General features: G+C 42.0%; 1 protein-coding gene across 2 annotated transcripts in view; it reads left to right on the top strand.

Annotated features, from left to right (window-relative positions):
• DIP2C (disco interacting protein 2 homolog C) overlaps window positions 1–16,104 on the top strand; it is a 372,164-nt gene extending 356,060 nt beyond the window's left edge. For both annotated transcript variants that reach the window (XM_023740166.1, XM_004385883.3), the window contains 3 exons: window positions 6,964–7,138; window positions 9,313–9,436; window positions 14,559–16,104. In XM_023740166.1, the coding sequence (XP_023595934.1) occupies window positions 6,964–7,138; window positions 9,313–9,436; window positions 14,559–14,811 (552 nt within the window). In that variant the 3' untranslated portion in view covers window positions 14,812–16,104. The remainder of the gene's footprint in view (window positions 1–6,963; window positions 7,139–9,312; window positions 9,437–14,558) is intronic.
• The last annotated feature ends 5,427 nt before the right edge of the window (window positions 16,105–21,531 follow it).

The raw sequence follows: 21,531 nt of genomic DNA on the forward strand, positions 1-21,531 counted from the left end.
TTCTGGCAAGGTTCATGGGCTTTTGCTCACTCTGGATCCTGCAGCTGGCTCCTGTTCATCTGAACTCCAGTTCTTGGGACTTGAGCTAGCAGCTTAACTGCAGATCTTGGGATTTGTCAGCCTCAGTAGTCTGTGAGCCAGCGGCCTGCCATCTTACCTGCAGATCTCGGGATTTGTTGGCTTCCGCAGCCTGTGAGCCAGAAGTCTGTTGTCTGAACTGCTGATTTTGGGTTTCCCAGCCCCTGCAGCTGTGTGAGTCAGGAGAAGCTTCCAGCCTGACCCATAGACTTGGTGACTTCCCAGCCTCTACAACTGCGTGAGCCATTTTCTTGATATAAATTTCTCTCTCTCTCTCTCTCACTGGTTTTGCTTCTCTAGAGAACCTAGCCTAAGACAACCATTGTAAAGAGGTTTTTTGCAACAGATTTGCCCAGTGCAATACATCATTTGATTTCTTGACTGCTGCTTCCATGGGCATTGATTGTGGATCAAAGTAAAATGAAATCCTTGACAACTTCAGTGTTTTCTCCATTTATAATGGTGTTGCTTATTTGTCCAGTTGTGAGGATTTTTGTTTTCTTTACTTTGAGGTGTAATCCATATTTGTCATGGATTGAATTGTGTCCCCCAAAAATATCTTGTCAATTGGCTAGGTCATGATTCCCAGTATTGTATGACTGTGTACCACTTAGTAATCTGATATGATTTCCCTATGCATTGTAAACTCTATCACTATGATGTAATAAGATGGATTAGCAGCAGTTATATTGATGAGGTGTACAAGATTAGATAGTGTCTTAAGCCAATCTCTTTTGAGATATAAAAGAGAGAAGCGAGCAGAGAGACATGGGAACCTCATACCACCAAGAAAGAAGTTCTGGGAGCAGAGCGCATCCTTTGGATCTGACATTCCTCCGCAGAGAAGCTCCCAGACTAAGGGAAGATTGATGACGTGGACCTTCCTCCAGAGCTGATGGAGAAAGCGTTCCTCTGGAGCTGGTGCCCTGAGTTTGGACTTGTAGCCTACTAGACTGTGAGAGAATAAATTTCTCTTTGTTAAAACCATCCCCTTGTGGTATTTCTGTTATAGCAGCACTAAATGACTAAGACAGAATTTGATACTGAGAGAGTGGGGTGCTGCTCTAATAGATGCCTAAAATGTGGAAGCAGTTTTGCAACTGAATGGATAGAGGAGCAGCAGCAGCAGAGGACCAGCAGCAGCAGAGAACCAGGAGACCAGTGCCAGACAGTGCTGGAGCCAACCCAAGGAGCAAGAGAGCTGAGTGCCTGTGTGCATGAGGCTTCCTGGCAGAGTGGGGTGCCTCTGGGCACTTATCAGTGGAGCTAGGCTTGCTGACCCATGGAGCAAGGGAGCTGAGTGTCTGTACGCAGGAGGCTTCCTGGCAGAGTGGAGTGCCTCTGGGCACTTACCAGTGGAGCTACAGAGCTTTTGGAAGCTTGCCCCAGTAGGGCAGATGCGAGCCGTGAGGCCAGAGAGCTGAGAGGCCAAGAAACCAGGAAGCAGAAGCTGAAGAGACAAGGAACACAGGAAATGGAGCTGCCTCAGTCTCAAAAGGTATGGCAAGGACTTCGGGGGTTTCAAAGGGTGGAGCCATGGCCTCTGGTGTTTCTGCGGATGGCGTTGTCACTCCAATGGACTAGCAGAATGGTGCACCTAAAGGCGAGGGAGCAGAGTTGCTGTCCTTTGGGCCTGGAAGGCGGAGCTGAAGCCCAGGGCCAAGGGGTCTCTACTCAGAATCTGGAGACTGTGGCGAGTACCTAGAGTCTGAAGGGCAGGGCTGTTGTGTGAATGGTCTCAGAGAACAGAGGAATATTTGCAAAGCCTTGAGGGGTAATGTAATGTGTTCTGCTGACTTGCTTCGTGCTTGTTATCCCTTGTTTTCCTCCAGTTTCTCCCATTTGTAATGGAAATGTCTAGCTTGTGCCTGTTCTGCCATTGTACCTTTGGAAGCAGATAACTTGTATTCTAGATTTCACAGATGAAGAGGAATTTTTGATTTTTAGACTTGATATGATGGGGTGAATTTGTTTTACATGTGGCAAGGACATGAATTTTGGGGGGCCAAAGTGTGGAATGTCATGGATTGAATTGTTACCCCAAAAAATATCTGTCAACTTGGCTAGGTCATGATTCCCAGTACTGTATGATTGTGTACCATTTTGTAATCTGATATGATTTCCATATGTGTTGTAAACTCTATCACTGTGATGTAATAAGATGGAATAGAGGTCTACAAGATTAGATAGTGTCTTAAGCCAATCTCTTTTGAGATATAAAAGAGAGAAGTGAGCAGAGAGACATGGGAACATCATACCACCAAGAAAGCAGTGCTTGGAGCAGAGCGCATCCTTTGGATCTGAGGTTCCTGAGCGGAGAAGCTCCCAGACCAAGGGAAGATTGATGACACAGACCTTCCTCCAGAGCTGCTGGAGAAAGTGTTCCTCTGGAGCCGGTGCCCTGAGTTTGGACTTGTAGCCTACTAGACTGTGACAGAATAAACTTCTCCTTGTTAAAGCCACCCACTTGTGGTATTTCTGTTATAGCAGCACTAGATGACTAAGACAAAACTGAAGGCTGTAGTCTTTGATCTTCATCAGTAATTGCTTCAAGTCCTCCTTGCTTTCAGCCAGCAAGGTTGTATCATCTGCATAACATGGGTTGTTAATGAGTCTTCCTCCAGTCCTGATGCTGTGTTTTTCTTCATGTAGTCCAGCTTTTCAGATTATTTGCTCAGCATACAGATTGAATAAGTATGGTGAAAGGATACAACGTTGATGCATACCTTTTCTGACTTTAAACTACGCAGTATCCCTTGTTCTGTTTGAACAGTTGCCTCTTGGTGTACATACAGGTTCCTCATGAGCACAATTAAGTGTTCTGAAATTCCCTTTCTTCTAAATGTTATCCGTAATTTGTTATGATCCACACAGTTGAATGCTTTTTCATAGTCAGTAAAACACAGGTAAACATCTTTCTGGCATTCTCCTGTGCTTTCAGTCAAGATCCATATGACATCAGCAATGATATCCCTCATTCTATGTCCACTTCTGAATCTGCCTTGAATTTCTGGCAGTTCCGGATCGATGTAGTCCTGCAACTGCTTTTGCGTGATCTTCAGCAAAATTTTACTTGCGTGTGATATTAGTGATATTGTTTAGTTATTTCCGCATTCTGTTGGATCACCTGTCTTTGGAATGGGCACAAATACAGATCTCTTCCAGTCAGGTGGCCAGGTAGCTGTCTTCCAAATTTCCTGGCATAGACAAGTGAGCACTTCTAGTGCTGCATTCATTTGTTAAAACATCTCAATTGGTATTAATTCCTGGAGCCTTGTTTTTTACCAATGCCTTCAGTGCAGCTTGGATGTCTTCTTCAGTTCTATCAGTTCTTGATCTTATGCTACCTCCTGAAACGGCTGAATGTTGACCAGTGCTTTTTGCTATAGTGACTCTGTGTATTCCTTCCATCTTCTTTTTATGCTTCCTGCATTGTTCAATATTTTGCCCATAGAATCTTTCAGTATTGAAACTAGAGGCTTGAATTTTTCTTCAGTTCTTTCAGCTTGAGAAATGCTGAACATGTTCTTCCTTTTTGGTTTTCTAACTCCAGGTCGTTGCACATTTCGTTATAATACTTTACTTTGTGTTCCCTAGCTGCCCTTTGTAATCTTCTGTTCAGCTCTTTTACTTTATCATTTCTTACATTCACTTTAGCTGCCCTATGTTCAAGAGCAAGTTTCAGAATCTCTTCTGAAATCGATTTTGGCCTTTTCTGTCATTCCCGTCTTTTTAACGACTTTTTGTTTTCTTTATGTATGATGTCCTTGATGTCATTCCACAACTCGTCTGGTCTTCAGTCATTAGTATTCAGTGTGTCAAGTCTATTCTTGAGATGGTCTCTAAATTCAGGTGGGATATGTTCAAGGTCATATTTTGGCTCCCCTGGACTTGTTTTAATTTTCTTCAGCTTCTGTTTGAACTTGCATATGAGCAATTGGTGGTCTGCTCCACATTCAGTCCCTAGCCTTGTTCTGACTGATGATACTGAGCTTCTCCATCGTCTCTTTCCACAGATACAGTCGATTTGATTCCTGTGTATTCCATCTGGCGAGGTCCACGTGTATAGTAGCTGTTTATGTTGTTGAAAAAAGTTATTTGCAATGAATAAGTCATTGGTCTTGCAATGACTTACATGTCGCTAAACCCAAAGGTTAATTCTCAGTTGTCTTTATCAACCCGTCTGCCACTTTTGACACAGTTATCACTCCCTCCTTCTTTAGTACTCTCTTCCTTTTGCCTTCAGGGCACCATTCTCTTTTAATTCTTCTTCTATCTCACTGGCTTCTCTTTTTTTGTTTTCTCTGCTAGTTCCCCCTTATCTTTCCAGCCTCAGATGTTGGCATGCACCAGGCTCAGTCCTCAGACCTTTTTCTTCTCTATTCATTCTTAACTCCTAAATTAGCCCAGTGATGCCCATGGCTTTACATACCATCTATATGATGATGACTGCCAAATGTATGTCTCCAGCCCTAACTTCTCCCTGAACTCCAGACAACTGTTAAGTTGAAAATCTCTAAACTCACATGTCCAAAATTAAACTCTTGTTCTCCTCCCCTACCCCTGTAAAACCTGGCCGTCTCATTTTCCCATCTCAGTAAATGGCAATTCCTCTCTGCTGGTTGCCCAGGCTAAACCCTCATAGTCATCCTCTACTCCCCCTTCTCTTCAGGCCTTACATCCAGTTCATCAACAAACCTTTTCAGGTTACCTGTTTTGAAGTATATCCAAAAGGTGAAGCTTCTCATCTTTAGCTATCTCATCCTAGTCAAAGCCACTATAATTTCTTGCAAGGTTACTACAAAAATAGCCCCCAATATGAGCTTACTGCTTTTGCCCTTGTGCCCTGCCATCTGTTCTTCACATAGAAGCCGATATGATCATTTTAAAATATAAAATAGACCAACCACATCACTCTTCTGTTCGAAAATCTCCCATCCTTTCACCTCACTCGCAGTAAAACACCAAATCCTTACTATGACCTACAGCATCGTATGTGTTTGGCCCCAATCCTTTCCTGCCCATATCTCCTGTCAGTCTCTAGGTTCCCCTCCTACACTCACTATACACTGGCCACACTGCCCTCTTTGCTGCTCTTAAAAATGTAGAGATTGCTTCTACTCCAGAGCCTTTCCTTCTGACAGGAACACTCTTCCTCAGGCTCTCTGTGTGGCTCCCCTTTCTCAGTCCCCTTAGGACTCTGCTTTATAAAGAGCCCCTTTCTGCTATCTACTCTCACATCACTGTCTAGTTCCTTTTTCTTCACAGCACTTATTACCTCTGACAAATATTCATTGTTTACCATCTCTTCTCACAAAATGTAAGCTCCGAGAGGAGTGACACACATAGTAAAACTAACACATGCAAATGTGTAAATAAGTGATGAATGAAGGAGTCTTAATCAGTTCTCACTTCTCCAAACTCCTTTTCTCCGTGTGTACTTTTTGGCTCATCAAATCTCTCAATCATATGGAAAGATCAGAACTGAGATGATAGAATTCTACACAGATTTTTTTTAGGAGTTTCTTTGAAATACACCCCTAGAAATGAGTGCTGGGCCAAAGAGTATTCACCATAAGTTAATTCCTACTCATAGCAACCCTGTAGGACAGAGTAGAACTGTCCCATAGCGTTTCCAAAGAGCAGCTGGTAGATTTGAACTGCCAACCTTTTGGTTAGCAGCCAAGCTCTTAAACACTGTGCCACCAGGGCTCCAGTTCAGATGTAGAACCTTCTTTCTCTGGGTGCTTGGAGAGGATCCTGACTTGTGTCCCTGCCTCCCTTGTCAGATGGCCACACTATTTAGGGGCCTAAGAGCAGAATGTTAGGGAAGAGGTAGTGCCAATCCCAGAACCCACTTCACTCCTCTGAACCCACAGTCAGGCTCACAGAACTGGTGAAATTTTCAAGGTGATTTTCTTATGGGGAATGTCTTAATGAGGAAATGTTTTGTTTTAGGAATCAGAGACAGTTATTACCGTTATTTGACCTTCTATCTTCTTTTCCTGTTTTACATTTTCATTTATTCAGCAGGTATTTACTGAGTACCTGCTGTACTCAGTACTCAGGAAACCAGGGAGACAGTGGTAAACAAGACAGACAGTGTCTCTAACTTCAAGGAACTTGACTATTTTTCAGTGTAAATGAAATAATGACAACTAAGCCCAGAACACTTTTACTATAAACACTCCATCGTCTAAAAGACCCTGACTCTTCTGATCCTCACCATTGTTCACATGTAATTGCACGCTATCATAATGAGTATTTTAGGAATTTTATTTGCTTGATTATTTCCTCTAGAATTTTTCATAGCTCTATGTAATCTACATGTTCCTTATTTTGAGTCAGCATATCAATTTAGCTTATCTGTTCCCCAATTGCCAGACATTCAAGCATTTTCGTTTCCCAATTTTCATTGTTATGTGCCTTTTCCCCGTAGATTTTTTTCAATATATTTACAAAAATATGCTAATCAGGTGAAAGGGTATAATAAGTTTTAAAGCTTTTTACATTTTTCCAGATTGCTCTTTAGAAATAATCATTACATTGTGATAAGTACGAGGAAACTAGGGTAACTTTGTTCATATGTTTGTTAAAAAGCTATTAAAAAAAGATTTAATTTGCTTTAATAAATTTCCAGGATGAGTGATGAGTTGGTTGGTTGGTTGGTTTGCCATAAGCTTGATGTGTAGTACCTTTACTTCAGTAAACATCGTGGGCCTGTGTGTCTCTCCCCAGAAACCTGAATGAGATTAAGTTTATCTTGCTCTTTTAATCCACAGGAACTTTTAACATCATTGAGTATCTATTGAATTGTAAAAGTAATTTCAAACCCTCTTCCCTGGGAATAGTCTCAAGTGAACTTATATTTTGCTTCATTAACAGATTTGGGTTCACAGCGCTCACAATGCCAGCGGTTATTTTACAATTTATGGAGATGAGTCCCTCCAATCAGATCACTTCAACTCAAGATTAAGTTTTGGAGACACCCAGACTATCTGGGCACGGACAGGCTACTTGGGGTTCCTGAGGAGAACTGAGCTTACAGATGCAAACGGAGGTGAGAGTTTGCATGCTGTTTCCAGGCCACCAACCCTCCCAAACAGATTGGACAGACTGCTGCTCCCCAGCCCCCTTCTGGACCCTCAGCCCTTGAAGAGGGAGAAAGGTCAGGTTCCCCTAGACACTGAAAGCATGTCTGTGGTTGAGAACATACACATATGAGTATTCTTGCTGCTCACCAGCCTGAAAATAGCTAAGTTTAAAAATGAGGAATGTCAAGTGCCAAATGTACCCATTTAGCTCACATACTCTTTCTTCTCCTAAGATTTAAAACCAGGGGGGCCCTTCGGCCGTTTAGTAGAATCCAAGACTTCTAAGCATAGGCTTCTGCGTTTTCCCAACAGAATGCTCGTAGGTAAGAGCTTGCTGACTCTTCCTCACCACCACTGAACACCTGCCCCCTCCCACCCAAGACCCATCTGAAATGAGAACAAGAGCAGCACCCCAGGAGGGCAGCTGAGAGCATTTCTGCTCCTGCTGCAGGTCTGCCGCATCTTCCTCTGCCACAGAGCCCTGCACCTGTCTCATCCCTGCACTCTGGGAGCGACACTGCTGCCCTCTGCTGGTGACTGTGCCCACGCTTGACGGGGAGCCAGGCAGCCCATGAGGCCACTGGAGCACTGGGCCCTGGGGCCTTGGGTAGTAAGGGGCATCTCTCAAGTGTATTCACCCCCCAGCACCTAATACTGGCTTTGGGACTGTTAGGGTGAGCCCTGTTGCAGAGATACTGCCTCTGCTTATTTCTGAGGAGGTGTCAAGTCAGGGCCACGGATGTTTCTCAAAACCAAAACATGAGAGCATGTTTGCGCACCCAATTTCTCTGCTAATTTGGAAATCCATTCTCACTCTCCTTAACCGTTGCTGTCGAGTCGATGCCAACTCACAGCGATCCTATAGGTCCACTAGAATTAGAGGCAGGACTTGAATATTTCATACAGGTAGTAGCTGAGATTCTTTAGTGATATCCCGGCCGACCAAAACCCCAGTGAGACGGATTTTGAAACATCAGCAAGTTTCATTAACGTGCATGCAGAAGAACTTAATGGGAGCTAAATTAACCTGACTGAACAGTGACTAAATTTAGGAAGAAAATTACAAAAACATTTTAACATAATATTTCCAATTGAGGAAAATGATAGACTATTTTATTGAAACATGCTCTCTGGGGTTCTTGTGGAGAGCTAAATTTAGTGATGTGAAAGTTGCTGATAATTTATTCATCCTGAGGAAGGCCAGGAAAGGGCCCATCGTGTGAACCACTGGGTCACGGTCAGCTGTTGCTGTTTACTTGCCTCTCTGGTCCCCTGGAAGATGTACGCCCCCTGCAGGAGTGGAGAGAAGCTCAGGGCTGATCAGTGCCAACACTTGAATGGATGCACCTTTTCTTTTCTTGTCTGACTTCAATTGGAAAAGATGTATTTTCTGGTATTAGGTTATTTATGTCAGTCATTTCTTTCAAAGTTGCCCTGGTGTGCTTAGTACCCTACAGATCAAGGACACATTTCCTCACTGTTAAGGACGGACTGCATGTCATCATTACTCTAAGCTTTGCGTTACTGATAAAAATAAACCTCATGGTTAGATGAGCTAGGGAACTCAGTCATTTCCTATGAAGAACGTTACCAGAAACTATGCTTTCTTTTCCCACACATGTATGGAATTAATAACCTAGTTAAGAACACAGAGGGAACTGGGTTTGATTCTGGCTGTGCTACTTCCTAACTACATGACCTCAGCAGATGAAATCCCCATGGTTAGCCTCAGCGTCCTCTTCTGTGGACACTGTGAGGGTAACATGGTTGCCTGCCAGCCCACATACTCAGGCACTACCTCATTGTTCTTGATAGCTATAGGACCACGTGTTGACAGTGTATAGACACTGATCAAAAGTGATAATCCGTTTCTTGCCCTTGGTTCTGAGGACATAGAGGGAATGTGGCATATGTGCAGATGAGCAGTCCACAGAGACAGAACACAGTGCCACAGGCCCTATTCCTCTGCAGAGCTTTTCTTATTAGAGGCAGCTAATTATCCCTAGCTCAGTGGTCCCTTGGCTTTGCATCTCTGTCTCATTCAGAGATAGTTTTCATTATTTTTTAAAAAAAGGACAGTGAGCAACATTGCAGTGAAGACTTATGCACATGTGTTTTCTCTTCCCTTTTTTGTAAACAGAGCGCCATGATGCCCTCTATGTTGTGGGTGCACTAGATGAAGCCATGGAGTTGCGAGGGATGAGGTATCACCCAATAGACATTGAGACGTCCGTCATCAGGGCCCACAAAAGTGTTACAGAATGGTGAGTAGCAAGGGTGGGGGGCAGGGGGAGGATTGTGTAGACCTGAGAGTAGTGGCAGTGCTGGTATAGAGTGGGGCACTATAGGAGGTATGGTGGAGGAGGAGGGTTTGATAGGATAGATAAGGGAATGAGAGTGAGCTTTTGATTGTAAACCTTTATCTTCAGGGAGTTAATAACTTAGCAATGAAAGGGCACTCCTGGCACAGGATTAGTGTATCACACTTCACCTACAACTGATATACTTTTATTACTGTGGAGACTACTTCATAACATTTTCCAGGAGGCCAAGTTTTATTGTTTGTGTTTGTCTTTTAGTTTAAAAAGCATGATATAGGAAAAAAAATAATAAAGTGCACACATACATAGAAAGGCATGCAAAATACTTTTATGATTGTCAATTTGAAAACTTTAAAAATGAATGTGATAGGTGGGAAAATCTTAGCTGAGAGCAGGGGCAACATTATGGCCAAGCTTCACTAGAGACACGTTCAAAGGAAGACATGTTTGAATTAAACCCAAGCCAATAATAGCAAGATACCTCTTATAGATTCTTCGGTGGGTAGTGTGGCAGCTATTCAGGTTTGGGGCCGATAATGAGGTCTCGGCCCAGAGAAGTACTTCCAGCATTTGAGGTCAGGGTTGTGTCTTCTTCTCTGGCCCTTTTAATCTGCTGTAAAGTGCTGAGTGTGCTAATGGTGCTTCATAAATAATAGCAGCAGGTTTGGTGACTGGGCAGCTGCTCTTTCTATGTTTTCTGTGCAGCGCACTCACCGTGTTATAGCACACCCCATCGGTAATGTGATGGTCTGGAGGCTGGAGCAGTGGGTTGCTCTGAGCTGAATCAACCCATGCTAATGAGTTTCTCAGGCTCACACAGTGCCTTTATATTGAGTTAAGAATTAAGAGTGACTCAGCATCACTAGGTTTAGATTTGTTGATTCATTTGGTAGTAGCCAAAGTGCTTACCAAAGGGCACCAAGTCCCTGGTCTGGCAAAGAGACCAATGAAACTGATCTCAAAATTTAGGTCAGGACCCTTAAGAGAAGTACATTCTGAAATCTCTTATGGGCTGTTTGTCTTGGCTGAATGCATTGCTTATGAGTTTGTTCATTGCTTCTTGTAAGCTGATTGGTTTGCAGTGGGCAGGCTGATATTTAGTGCCATTTGCTGAATCTGAACATTGAGTACTTGGCAGAATATAAGGGATAGAGTTTGTATGCCCATGAATTGACCTGTGGTTCAGACTGGCTAAGTCCCTGTTTACCCTGAAACTAAATTCCTCAAATTGTCAATGTTACTTCTCTGCTTGAGTACAGAGGACAGAAACTGATCAATCAACAAAAGCCCTAGAAAATGCCAGCCTGGAGGTGGGGCAGAGGGCCTACCCCAGTTTACATCCAACCAAAAAACCAAACCAGTTGCTTTTGTGTCGATTCCAACTCATGGTGACCCCATGTGTTTCAGAGTAGAACTGTGCTCCATAAGGTTTTCAGTGGCTGATTTTTTTGAAAGTAGATAGCCAGGCCTTTCTTCCAAGGCACCTCTGGGTGGACATAAACCTCCAGCCTTTTGGTTGGTAGCTAAGAACACGAACAGTTTGCCCCACCCAGGAACTCCAGTTTCCATCTAGATTGCTATAAATATTAGTTACAACCTTTCATTTTTATATTTTTAAGGAAATTAATTGGCTTTTATTGCTTCCTTCAGGTATTTTCCATCTAGTTGGGAAAGGACTGTTCTCACTGTAAAGTTCTGTTTTAAGGTTCTTGGCCTCCTGTGTGCCACTCTGTGGATTTCTAGTCCATATTTCTAGTTTTTATTCTAAACATGACTTGTTGTTACCTGCTGTGTGGCCACTAGCCTGCATGCATTCATCAGATGATTAGTGTAGGGAACTGGACTCGCCTTTGTTCTCATGAAATGCCCTGAAGAAAGAAAAGCTAAGGGATTTTTTTCTGATGGACTTTCAGTACATTTGAAACTATTCAGCCATAACCTGTTTTGTTGTTTTTATTTTTAAACCCTAAAAAAGTTCTTCACTAAATTCACTTAGCCAGATATCCTTCTTGCCTTCTAAACTTGTATGTGTTACTCCTTTCCAGCACTTCACCATTAATGACTTGATACCAAGAAATACGGGTGCTCTCGTGTTATGAATGCTACACAATACGACTCTCACTGTCGCATAATTCCGGCCAACCAAATTGTTTCATTTCTCATGGTTGATTTTTATTAGCCTGAGTATATGAAGAATGTCACCTCTTCTTTCCCGTTGTGAAAAAGAGTCATTGTATAAACCAGCATCTAGTCCCCAGAAAAGCTCTGAGAGAAAGTAAGCAGCATCCCAGAGCTTCCTGGAGAAGCCAGAGCTAACAGTAAAGCAAACATGTTTTGACCTACTAGATTAAATATGGAAATCAAGCTCATTCCTGATACTGTTGAACTATGTTATAAATTTCAAATGCTATAATAAAATAATACCAAATGTGGCTGAGAGGTTTATATAATCTCTGGCATTACAATATGGACTTACTTGGGCCAGGTAGAGCAAGATTTTAATATCACAAACACAACATTTTCTTGGGAACAGTTTTCCACAGGATTATTCCCTTATGTATACACACTTCTTACAAAGAAAACCCAGACAGAGAGATCTTTTGAACACATTCCCCAATATTTCTCTTTCATTTTAATGTATGTATTAGCCATACTGAACAATGTCTGCATTTTTTTTCTGATAGACTTACTCTTAACACTTGTAGAGAACAGTAGTGAGTCTTCCCCAATACCTCCTGGCTTACAGGTTGGATAGAACCCTCTTTGTGTCTGCCATGAGGGAGCAGGTGCCCACCAGCGCGCTGCTGAGAGCACTGATGTCTCCATCAAGTTCCCACTGCCCTGTAATCCGTTTTGGCCTCTGCAGCCAAGGAGACCCGTGGGCACCAGGGGCAGTGAGTTACAGCCTCCATGTCTTGTCGGACATCAGTATCCTTAAATGACCATTAAACAAAAGTCCAACTCTATAAGGTTAATGTTTTTTAAAACATAAGGTACTGGGCTTAAGCACTGGCAAACTGGTCTGACTAAATACTACTGAAAAACTACTAGATGCCAAATAAAACATACTTTTGGATGCACTGTTAGCTTGAAGAGGTAGAGAAATCTCGAAGAATTGCTCACCTCCCCACATGGGTTAGCTATTACTGTATTACCAGTCATCCCAACACTCAGTACTTTATCTTTTTATTGTTGTACATTTAGTGAAAGTTTACAATTCAAGTTAGTCTCTAATACAAAAATTTATACATACATTGTTGTGTGACCCTAATTGCTCTCCCTATACTGTGACAGCACACTCCTTTCCACCCCTGACTTCCTGTGTCCATTCAGCCAGTTCCTGACCCTCTCTGCCTTCTCATCTCACTTCAGGACAGGAGCTGCCCATTTAGTCTTATGTATCTACTTGAGCTAAGAAGCACAGTCTTTACGAGTATCATTTTATGTCCCATAGTCCAGTCTAATCTTTGTCTGAAAAGTTGCCCTCAGGAATGGTTTTAGTGCTGGGTTGACAGAGAGTCTGGGGGCCATGCTTTCTGGGGTTCCTCCATTCTCAGTCAGACCATTAAGTCTCCACTTTTTACTAGAATTTGAGTTCCACACCCTACTTTTGTCCTGCTCCATCAGGGACTCTCTTGTGTTCCCTGTCAGGATGGTCATTGATAGTAGCCGGGCACCATCCAGTTCTTCTGGTCTCAGGCTGATGAAGTCTCTGGTTAATGTGGCCCTTTCTGTCTCTTGCGCTAATACTTTCCTTGTGTCTTTGGTGTTCTTCATTCTCCTTTACTCCAGGTGGGTTGGGACCAATTGATGCATCTTAGATGGCCGCTCGCTAGCTTTTAAGACCCCAGACGCCACTCACCAAAGTGGGATGCAGAACATTTTCTTAATAAAGTTTGTTATGCCAGTTGACCTAGATGTCCCCTGAAACCATGGTCCCCAGACCCCTGCCCCTGCTACTCTGTCCCTCAAAATGTCTGACTGTATTCAGGAAACTTCTTAGTTGTGCTGACTTCCCCTGTAGTGTGTACTGTCCTTCCCTTCACCTAAGATAATTCTTGTCTACTATATACTTAGTGAATAACCCTCTCCCTCCCTCCCTACCCCCGTAACCATCAAAGAATGTTTTCTTCTGTCAACACTCAGTACTTTAAAACAGTAATCATTGATTGTTGCTCCCATGTCTGCAGGTTGGCTGTGTTTTGTGCCTGGGTGTCTGCTTCCAAGTGCAGGCCTTCAGGTAGCTGGAGGGCTCTGTCAGGCCATGGTGGCTGGGGCCACTCTTCTCTGCATGTTTCTCATCCTCCCCGGGAACAGAGGGCTCATCCTGGCTTGTCCCTCCCGTGGTAACTGCAGAGGCATGACAGAACAAGCCCAAACTCTCAAGTACTTTTCAAGCCTCTGCCTGCATCCCCTTCGCTAGCATCCCACTGACTGAGTGACAAGGCTGATCCCAGGTCCAGGGGCAGGGGAATATCCTCCACCTCTAGTAGGAGGGTCTCCACAGCTATATGGCAGAGTACACCAATTCAGAGAGGAGTGAAGATTAAGGCTAATAACACATAGTACACACATACCACACCCTCCAACAACAACCACAACAGAGCTGGAGCTAGAAATAGAAGGAATGGGGTTGCTTTGAGGGCAAATGCTGAGTGCTGCAAAGCACTCTGATTGGAGTATGCACCCTCCAGTCAGCAGCAAGGAGGCAGAGTGGAACCACAGACTCCTGACCCAACCAGGACCCTCTAAAGAGGTAAAAGTGATCGTCTGCTCCCACAGAAATATGAATTTTCAAACATCAGAAAACATGTGAAAAAGCAAGCCACCATAAGAGAAGGAAAGTAGAAAATACCAACAACAGATTTATTATTGCCAGAATAGCTCTGTATGGAATGTTTAGTTACTTAAAGGAGATGGAATCACAAAGATGAGCAGGCCACAAAAAAAGTTTCAGGAGTGACTAGGCAGATCTGAGAAACAACCAGATGGAACTTTTTCAGAATAATAGTAATTGTTAAATTAAAAAGCTCAGAATATAATGATGGTTTTTTCTCTCTTCTAGTGCTGTGTTTACCTGGACGAATTTGTTGGTGGTTGTGGTTGAGCTTGATGGGTCAGAACAAGAAGCCTTGGACCTTGTTCCCTTGGTGACCAATGTGGTTCTGGAGGAACACTATCTGATTGTAGGAGTGGTGGTCGTGGTGGACATTGGTGTCATTCCTATCAACTCCCGTGGAGAGAAACAGCGTATGCACCTACGAGACGGATTCTTGGCCGACCAACTAGACCCCATCTACGTGGCCTACAACATGTAGTCTTGTCTCTTTGGCCTCCATAGACTTTTCTAGAGATGTAAACATTTTTCTCAGTGTCCACTAAAATTGTGCAAATACGCGGGCAATATTCACGAGAATGGAACCTTTTGTAATTGTGATAGTGATGATGATGACAACTTTTCACAGCAGTCATGATTGGCATGGAAATGAAATGTGAAATGTGAATTTACCACTAAATTTAACTCAGAAGGACTTTGGGATTACTGCCTTCAGTTTGTTGGAAAAGCCCATTTCAAAAACTTTTTCTTTCCTTTTTTTTAATTATTGAATAATAAGTGCTTTCTTCGTAAATGTGGCATTGTATTTTGTTAAGCTGAAATAGCAATTAAAAAAAAAAATTCTGCCCTCCAGATGGGTTCTTTTAAACAATTTATGTAGTGTGACAAAGAATTGTTTTCTTTGTTTTAATGTGTCATGAAATCTTAATGACATGGATCTGTTACTAATTTAAGCCATTGCTAGATCTCATCCTTTTAGGACAGTTTGTTGAGGTACGAGAAAACCTTCCAAATAGCACCTTCCAATTAGATTTTAGCAGCTTTCTTTGTCAGAAATGTGCTGAAGAAACAAAGGCTAGTATATGGCCTTTGATGTTAGCATAGAATGAGAAGAAATTATAAATAAGGTGTATTTCGGCAATTATCTTGCAGATATCTTTGTACTAAACTAAAAAAATAAGTTAACTTCTTCATATGTAATTATGTACAAACCGTTTAATTTATTTTGAGCTCTTTAGAAGTATAAAAGAGAAAAAACATTCAAGAATATTAAAGTCTTGTAATGTTTGCTAATATAAAAAAGTGTTGTATTATCTTGCGTGGATAGTATCACAACAAATATATATATATGAAATATAAATTCACTAATGAAGAAAGGAGATTTTAACGTTTAAAATGCAGAACTTGTCACTTGCATGGTGTCCCCTCCACTGTACTGTAGATAATTGAGTGATTTACTCACATACACTTTGCTGACAAGAGCAATCACAGATTGCTAGTAGCCCTGCCTACAAGGTTCTTCTAGATACCAGAGACCAGCAAGTGAAATTATTGCCATCTCAAAGATGGTGAAGGAATTTAAGGGTAAATGTGCACTAATTTTTTTTTCTCCTTTGCTGTGGGGGCAACAATGAATGATTTTTGCTGGCATGTGCTTACTACATTTGATAGACTTTAGGAAAGGCCGGTTGGTGAATAGCACTGTTTTCTTAGCTGCAAGAATGTATTGCACAATATTTTCATTATTTTTGTTTGTGTCACCTTTTCTTTGGTTCTTGGTGTGAGAAGGAATGATATGATGTGGTCATTTGCACTAGGGTGCATTGATTCCCGCTCCCCCCGCCCCCCATCATGGCCACTGTGTGGAGTGGACACAATATCCAGAACAGCTTTAAGGGAAAAGACTCGTATAGGTGATCGTCATCTCATCTTAACAGCCCAACCAACTATGTGTGAACCTCTGGTCTCTGGTGTTCCCTAGCTTTGGCCATGAGCCAAATCCCCAGGGAACTGACCTGCCGGCTGATTCCTAACAGAGGCTCCTGACTGGAATAAGAAAGCGTGCCTCAGAGCTGCCTTCATCTTAACCACCTGTGGATAAACACATCCCTAGTTTCTGTTTCTGCTGCTGCTGTCTCTCTCACGCTCTTTAATTTTCAGAGCTCATCTGTCCACTTCTAAATTGAGTTGGCCTGTCTGTGTCCCACCAAGAAGGAGGTATCAGCAATCAGCAAGTGATTTATTTTCTAATTTCCCCAATATGATCCTGCAATGGCTCTCATTCCTAGATATGCATGACTAAGATTATTGCTGGGCAAAATGTAGATCCTTTTTTCATTATATCGTAGGCAATGTCTTTGTCTGCCTTTGCTGTATGCAGCCAGCAGTAAGCCCTTTGCTAAAAAAAAAAAAAAATAGAGTTTTGTTTGACTTCTAAGATCCAAGGCTGATTGTTTTGAAATTTTTTTAAAGGCACATTTCTTTTTTATTTGTCTGCATGTATGGTGCATCCCCCCATCTCCACAAGTCAGTTGATTTTTTTATATATTGTTTGACTTCAATTACTGTGTATGCATATTTCTGTACATGCTTCAGACACACATTCCTACCATCTTCTGCTTCCTAAGAGGAAAGAACCCCGCCACACACAGGAAAGACATTTTTATACACACACCGCCCTGTTTAAGGGAATGTTGATTTGGTTTCAGGTAAGATACTAACTAGGAAACATGCTTGCAATGTGCAGGAGAACTTAAGAAGTCCAGTCAATGTCAGGAAGCAAAACCCATGTAGATGTCACTTCAGACATACTTCTAACCTTCACCATAGCAACTTTACATTCAAGGGAGGGAAATGCTGCACTGCAGTCAATAACAGGTCTCTTCTCCATCCTGTCATCTCTGATGTTAGCATTTAGGTTCAGAAGAGTTGGTGGACTGGGATTGAAGTTTAGTTGTGCAAGAAAAAGGGAAAGGAGACACTTAAGTACTACCAGTTTCAGCAATAAAGAAGGATTGTTCTGTATTCCAAATTGTACTGTAGATAAATCATTCATGAGAATGTATAAAATGTTTGTCTTGTGACCTTGTGCTTTTGAAGTCAGACAAAACCATGTAATCAACTTGCACAAAGAGAAGGTACACAATGAACATTTAAACACAAACCTAATCAAACAGGAGCAGATTCCTCATGGTGCTTGTTTATTATATATATTTAATCCTGCTTGACACTTTATCCAAGGGGAAAACGATCCCTTTTATCAGTTGAATGTTAGCAGCGTTATTTCATAGAGTGTGGTGACTGGTTAGAGAAATTCATGTACTCAATCACAGTTTCAAACAAAATTTTTACGTGCAAAGGACAGCAATCTTCTTGTATGTTAAACCACCAGTACGCTTTGTACATCTGTGATAACGCCTGTTTTATATTCAAATGAACAAATAAAAGCTTTTATTTTTGTTGCTCTGAAAATAGCAGTTTCTTAATTGGTCCCCTGGAAAAATGTATGGGGCAGCTTCAATCCCAGGAAGGACAGTGACTCCTACAGTAAAATGTATCTGACTCTGTTTACATAATTTGTTGCATAACTTATTAGTACAGATAATCATACTTTGAACAATGTTTAAATTTTGATGTGGGCATTTATTGCTAAAAAAAAAAATTCCTATGGCAACAAATGTTTTTGTGAAATGTTTTTTTAATTCTTTTAAATATATCTAAATATATTTGTTCACATTTTGCTGCAAGTGTACAGATTATTGATAACTTTTTGGGACAGAGAGTAAGCATGAGTCCTGTGTGCAAATAACTTTCCACCAGATGAATTGCAAGGACACTTTCCCAGTTCGGGAAGTAGGTCTAGCTGACTTTTAGAGCCCAAATTGACTTTATTCATTGGACAAACCAAAGCCATATTCTTTGCCCAAGATCTGAGAATTTTGGTGGCTTTGTCTTTTGGAAAGCAGTAGCTGCTTAACTGCCCTTAGGCCTAGGAGGTTATCTACACATGAAAAGCAGTAGAACTCAAATCTACACACTGGGAAACCACCAGGCTTAATCTAAGTGACTTTGCTCTAGAGCTCCTCTTGTCTCCTCTGTCTTTTCCTTCACGACAGCCCCATACTAACTGGTGGGCAATGCTTTGGGTGTATGAACATGGATAGCATGTGTAAGATCAGTCTGTGGTTGCACTGAATTAAACAGAATATTGCAAGAAGGGACTAACTCTCCACAGGCCCCCAGTTTCTCAGACAACTGGCCCAACAAGGGCTGGTCAAATACAAACAAGGTAGTAACCAAGGGAATCGCTCCTGCATGGGCCTACTTCAGACGTGTGCGTGCGTGCGCGCGCACCCGTGCACACGTGCACTCAAGCATGTGTGTATGTGTCTAGAATTTTCTAGTGTGATACGTTCTTCATTCTCCAGGGCCTCTAGCACAATGCTGAGTTTTGGGAGACAACCACTGGTCAGTTGGTTGATGGATTATAACTCTCTGTCTTATGGGTCCTCTGTGAATTCGTAAGCACTAAGATTGACCACCTTGAGAGAAGTGATGAAACTGCTGCTGTAGAGAGAAGTTCCTGGCCAAAAAGTATTTCCTTAACTTCCCCAGCTGCTATGCTGCTCAACTTCAACTTACTACATTTTTGTTCACCATTCCTGATAACCACTAATACATTAAACATTTTATTTTCTACCATGAACAGTCATAAAAGTCCTCTCCTTCTGGAGCGAGAGCTTCAAATCAATGTCATCATTAGTTCCCTTAGGCCAAAAATATTACAGTCATATCTGGCTCAAATCTAGTGGATATTCTCTATTACCGTTTTTCAGTCTTTAAGGTTAATTCCATGAACAAAGTTTTAAGTGGTCAAGACCAAGGGCAACCTGATATCACAGCAAGTGATTCAGATTGGCCCCACTGCTAATGTGGTCTGCCATCTTGTGATGATGACAGCTTGAGGTGGTTGACAATATCTGCTCACCCTGGTTTGCTTGAGAAGTCTGATGTGAACTTCTCCCATGTCAAAGTAATGATCCAGCTTCGGCACACCCCTAATTTGCAGCCCTAACTACTCCTTCCTCGCAACTAAATTGGATTCAGGCTTTCAAGGGTGAAGTGAGTTTTTATCTGAACTCTATCATGCTGTGGCCAATTTAGTCTCATATTTAGAAATGGCATCCAAGGTGAAAGTCTGCAGAACTGAAAAGGGACCAAGCAGGCCTCCATCACTGCCTCAAAGACTTGGATTTCTTAACTACACCAACTACTAAGATCTCCAGGCAAATAACTTTTTTAAACTGACTGCCTTACTCAGACCTAGAGTCCAGTCTTCTTTCTTATCAGGGCTTAGACCTGCCCAGGAGAAGGCAGGGAACTGAGAAGAAGCAGAAAGGAAAAGTATCTTAAGTTAGGTGACCTGGTATTGCTGTGTGGATAACATGTTTTCATTTCCTTCACTCTCCAGCTGTGATGGGGAGTGTACCAGACACTGCATTCTAGATGGATATATCCTCTCAGAGGTGTGCAGAACCCAGATACAGTATCAGTATGTCAGGAGGATTAGCCTACTCTGTGAAATTGTAAAGTAGAATAAATTGAAAAGAGGAAGAGAAAATAAAAGCATGGTACCATATGCCCCTTTTGGAAGAGGGGGTTCTGAATGCCTGGGAGCATTGGTGTATTAAGGAAGAGGGCCAAATTTACTTCAGCTCTACTCCTTGTATTACTTTGCTCCCTGACATTGTATTGATTTGTATTCATTATCTCCTTATGAGTCTAGCTTCCCTCTTGGCTGAGTTACTGGAAAATAGGGTGTATTTTACCCTTCTCTGCATCCATAATGCCTAGCACAGTGCTTGGCTTATATTCCATAAACTCTTGCTGAATGAAGGGCTTCCTCACAGACCTGCCTCAAGGACAGAGTGGAATGAATGTCTGCTGTCATGGAAGAGGTGTGACGCCTTCCTGGTAGATGGACAATGTAAAATAATGGGTAATAGGCAGCAGCTGAAAACATGATAGACATTATTTTAATTCCATAATACAGAAGATGCCAATGTTAATGCTTGATAGCCATCCAGGCCTTGTTGCTAAATGTATTATAATAACCCATTGCTAGGGTCTCAATATCCCTGTGATTTGGCAAATCACATAAATACTAGAAAGGCGATAAAGAATGAGAAGGCAAAAAGGGGAAGGAGTTGTTGTTAGGTGCTGTCGAGTCAGTTCTGACTCATAGCAACCCTATGTGCAACAGAACAAAACATTGCCTGGTCCTGCGCCATCCTCACAATCGTTAGGCTTGAGTCCATTGTTGCAGTCACTGTGTCAATCCATCTCCTTGAGGGTCTTCCTCTTTTTTACTAACCCTCTATTTACCAAGCATGATGTCCTTCTCCAGGGACTGGTCCCTCCTGATAACATGTCCAAAGTATATGAGATGTAGTCTTGCCAACCTCATTTCTAAGGAGCATTCTGGCTGTACTTCTTCGAAGACAGATTTGTTCATTCTTTTGGCAGTCCATGGCATACTCAATATTCTTCGCCAACATCATACTTCAAAGGTGTCAATTCTTCTTCGATCTTCCTTATTCATTGTGCAGCTTTCGCATGCATATGAGGCGCACCTTAGTCCTCAAAGTGACATCTTTGCTTTTGAACATTTTGAAGAGGTCTTTTACAGCAGATTTGCTCAATGCAATGTGTCGTTTGATTTCTTGACTGCTGCTTCCATGGTTGTTGATTGTGGATCCAAGTAAAATTGAAATCCTTGACAACTTCAATCTTTTCTCCGTTTATCATGATGTTGCTTATTGGTCCACTTGTGAGGATTTTTGTTTTATGTTGAAGTGTAATTCATACTGAAGGCTGTAGTCTTTTCTCTTCATCCGTAATTGCTTCAAGTACTCTTCATTTTCAGCAAGCAAGGTTGTGTCATTTGCATAACGCAGGTTTTTGATGAGTCTTCCTCCAATCCTGATGCCTCATTCTTCTACAGTACAGCTTCTCGGGGTATGTGCTCAGCCTACAGATTGAATAAGTATAGTGAAAGGATACAACCCTGACACACACATTTCCTGACTTTAACCACACAGTATCCCCTTGTTCTGTTCAAACAACTGCCTCTTGTTCTTTGTACAGGTTCCTGATGAGTACAATTAAGTGTTCTGGAATTCCCATTCTTCACTATGTTATC

Source organism: Trichechus manatus, unplaced genomic scaffold (assembly GCF_000243295.1).
Source record: "Trichechus manatus latirostris isolate Lorelei unplaced genomic scaffold, TriManLat1.0 scaffold00149, whole genome shotgun sequence".
Taxonomy (NCBI): domain Eukaryota; kingdom Metazoa; phylum Chordata; class Mammalia; order Sirenia; family Trichechidae; genus Trichechus; species Trichechus manatus.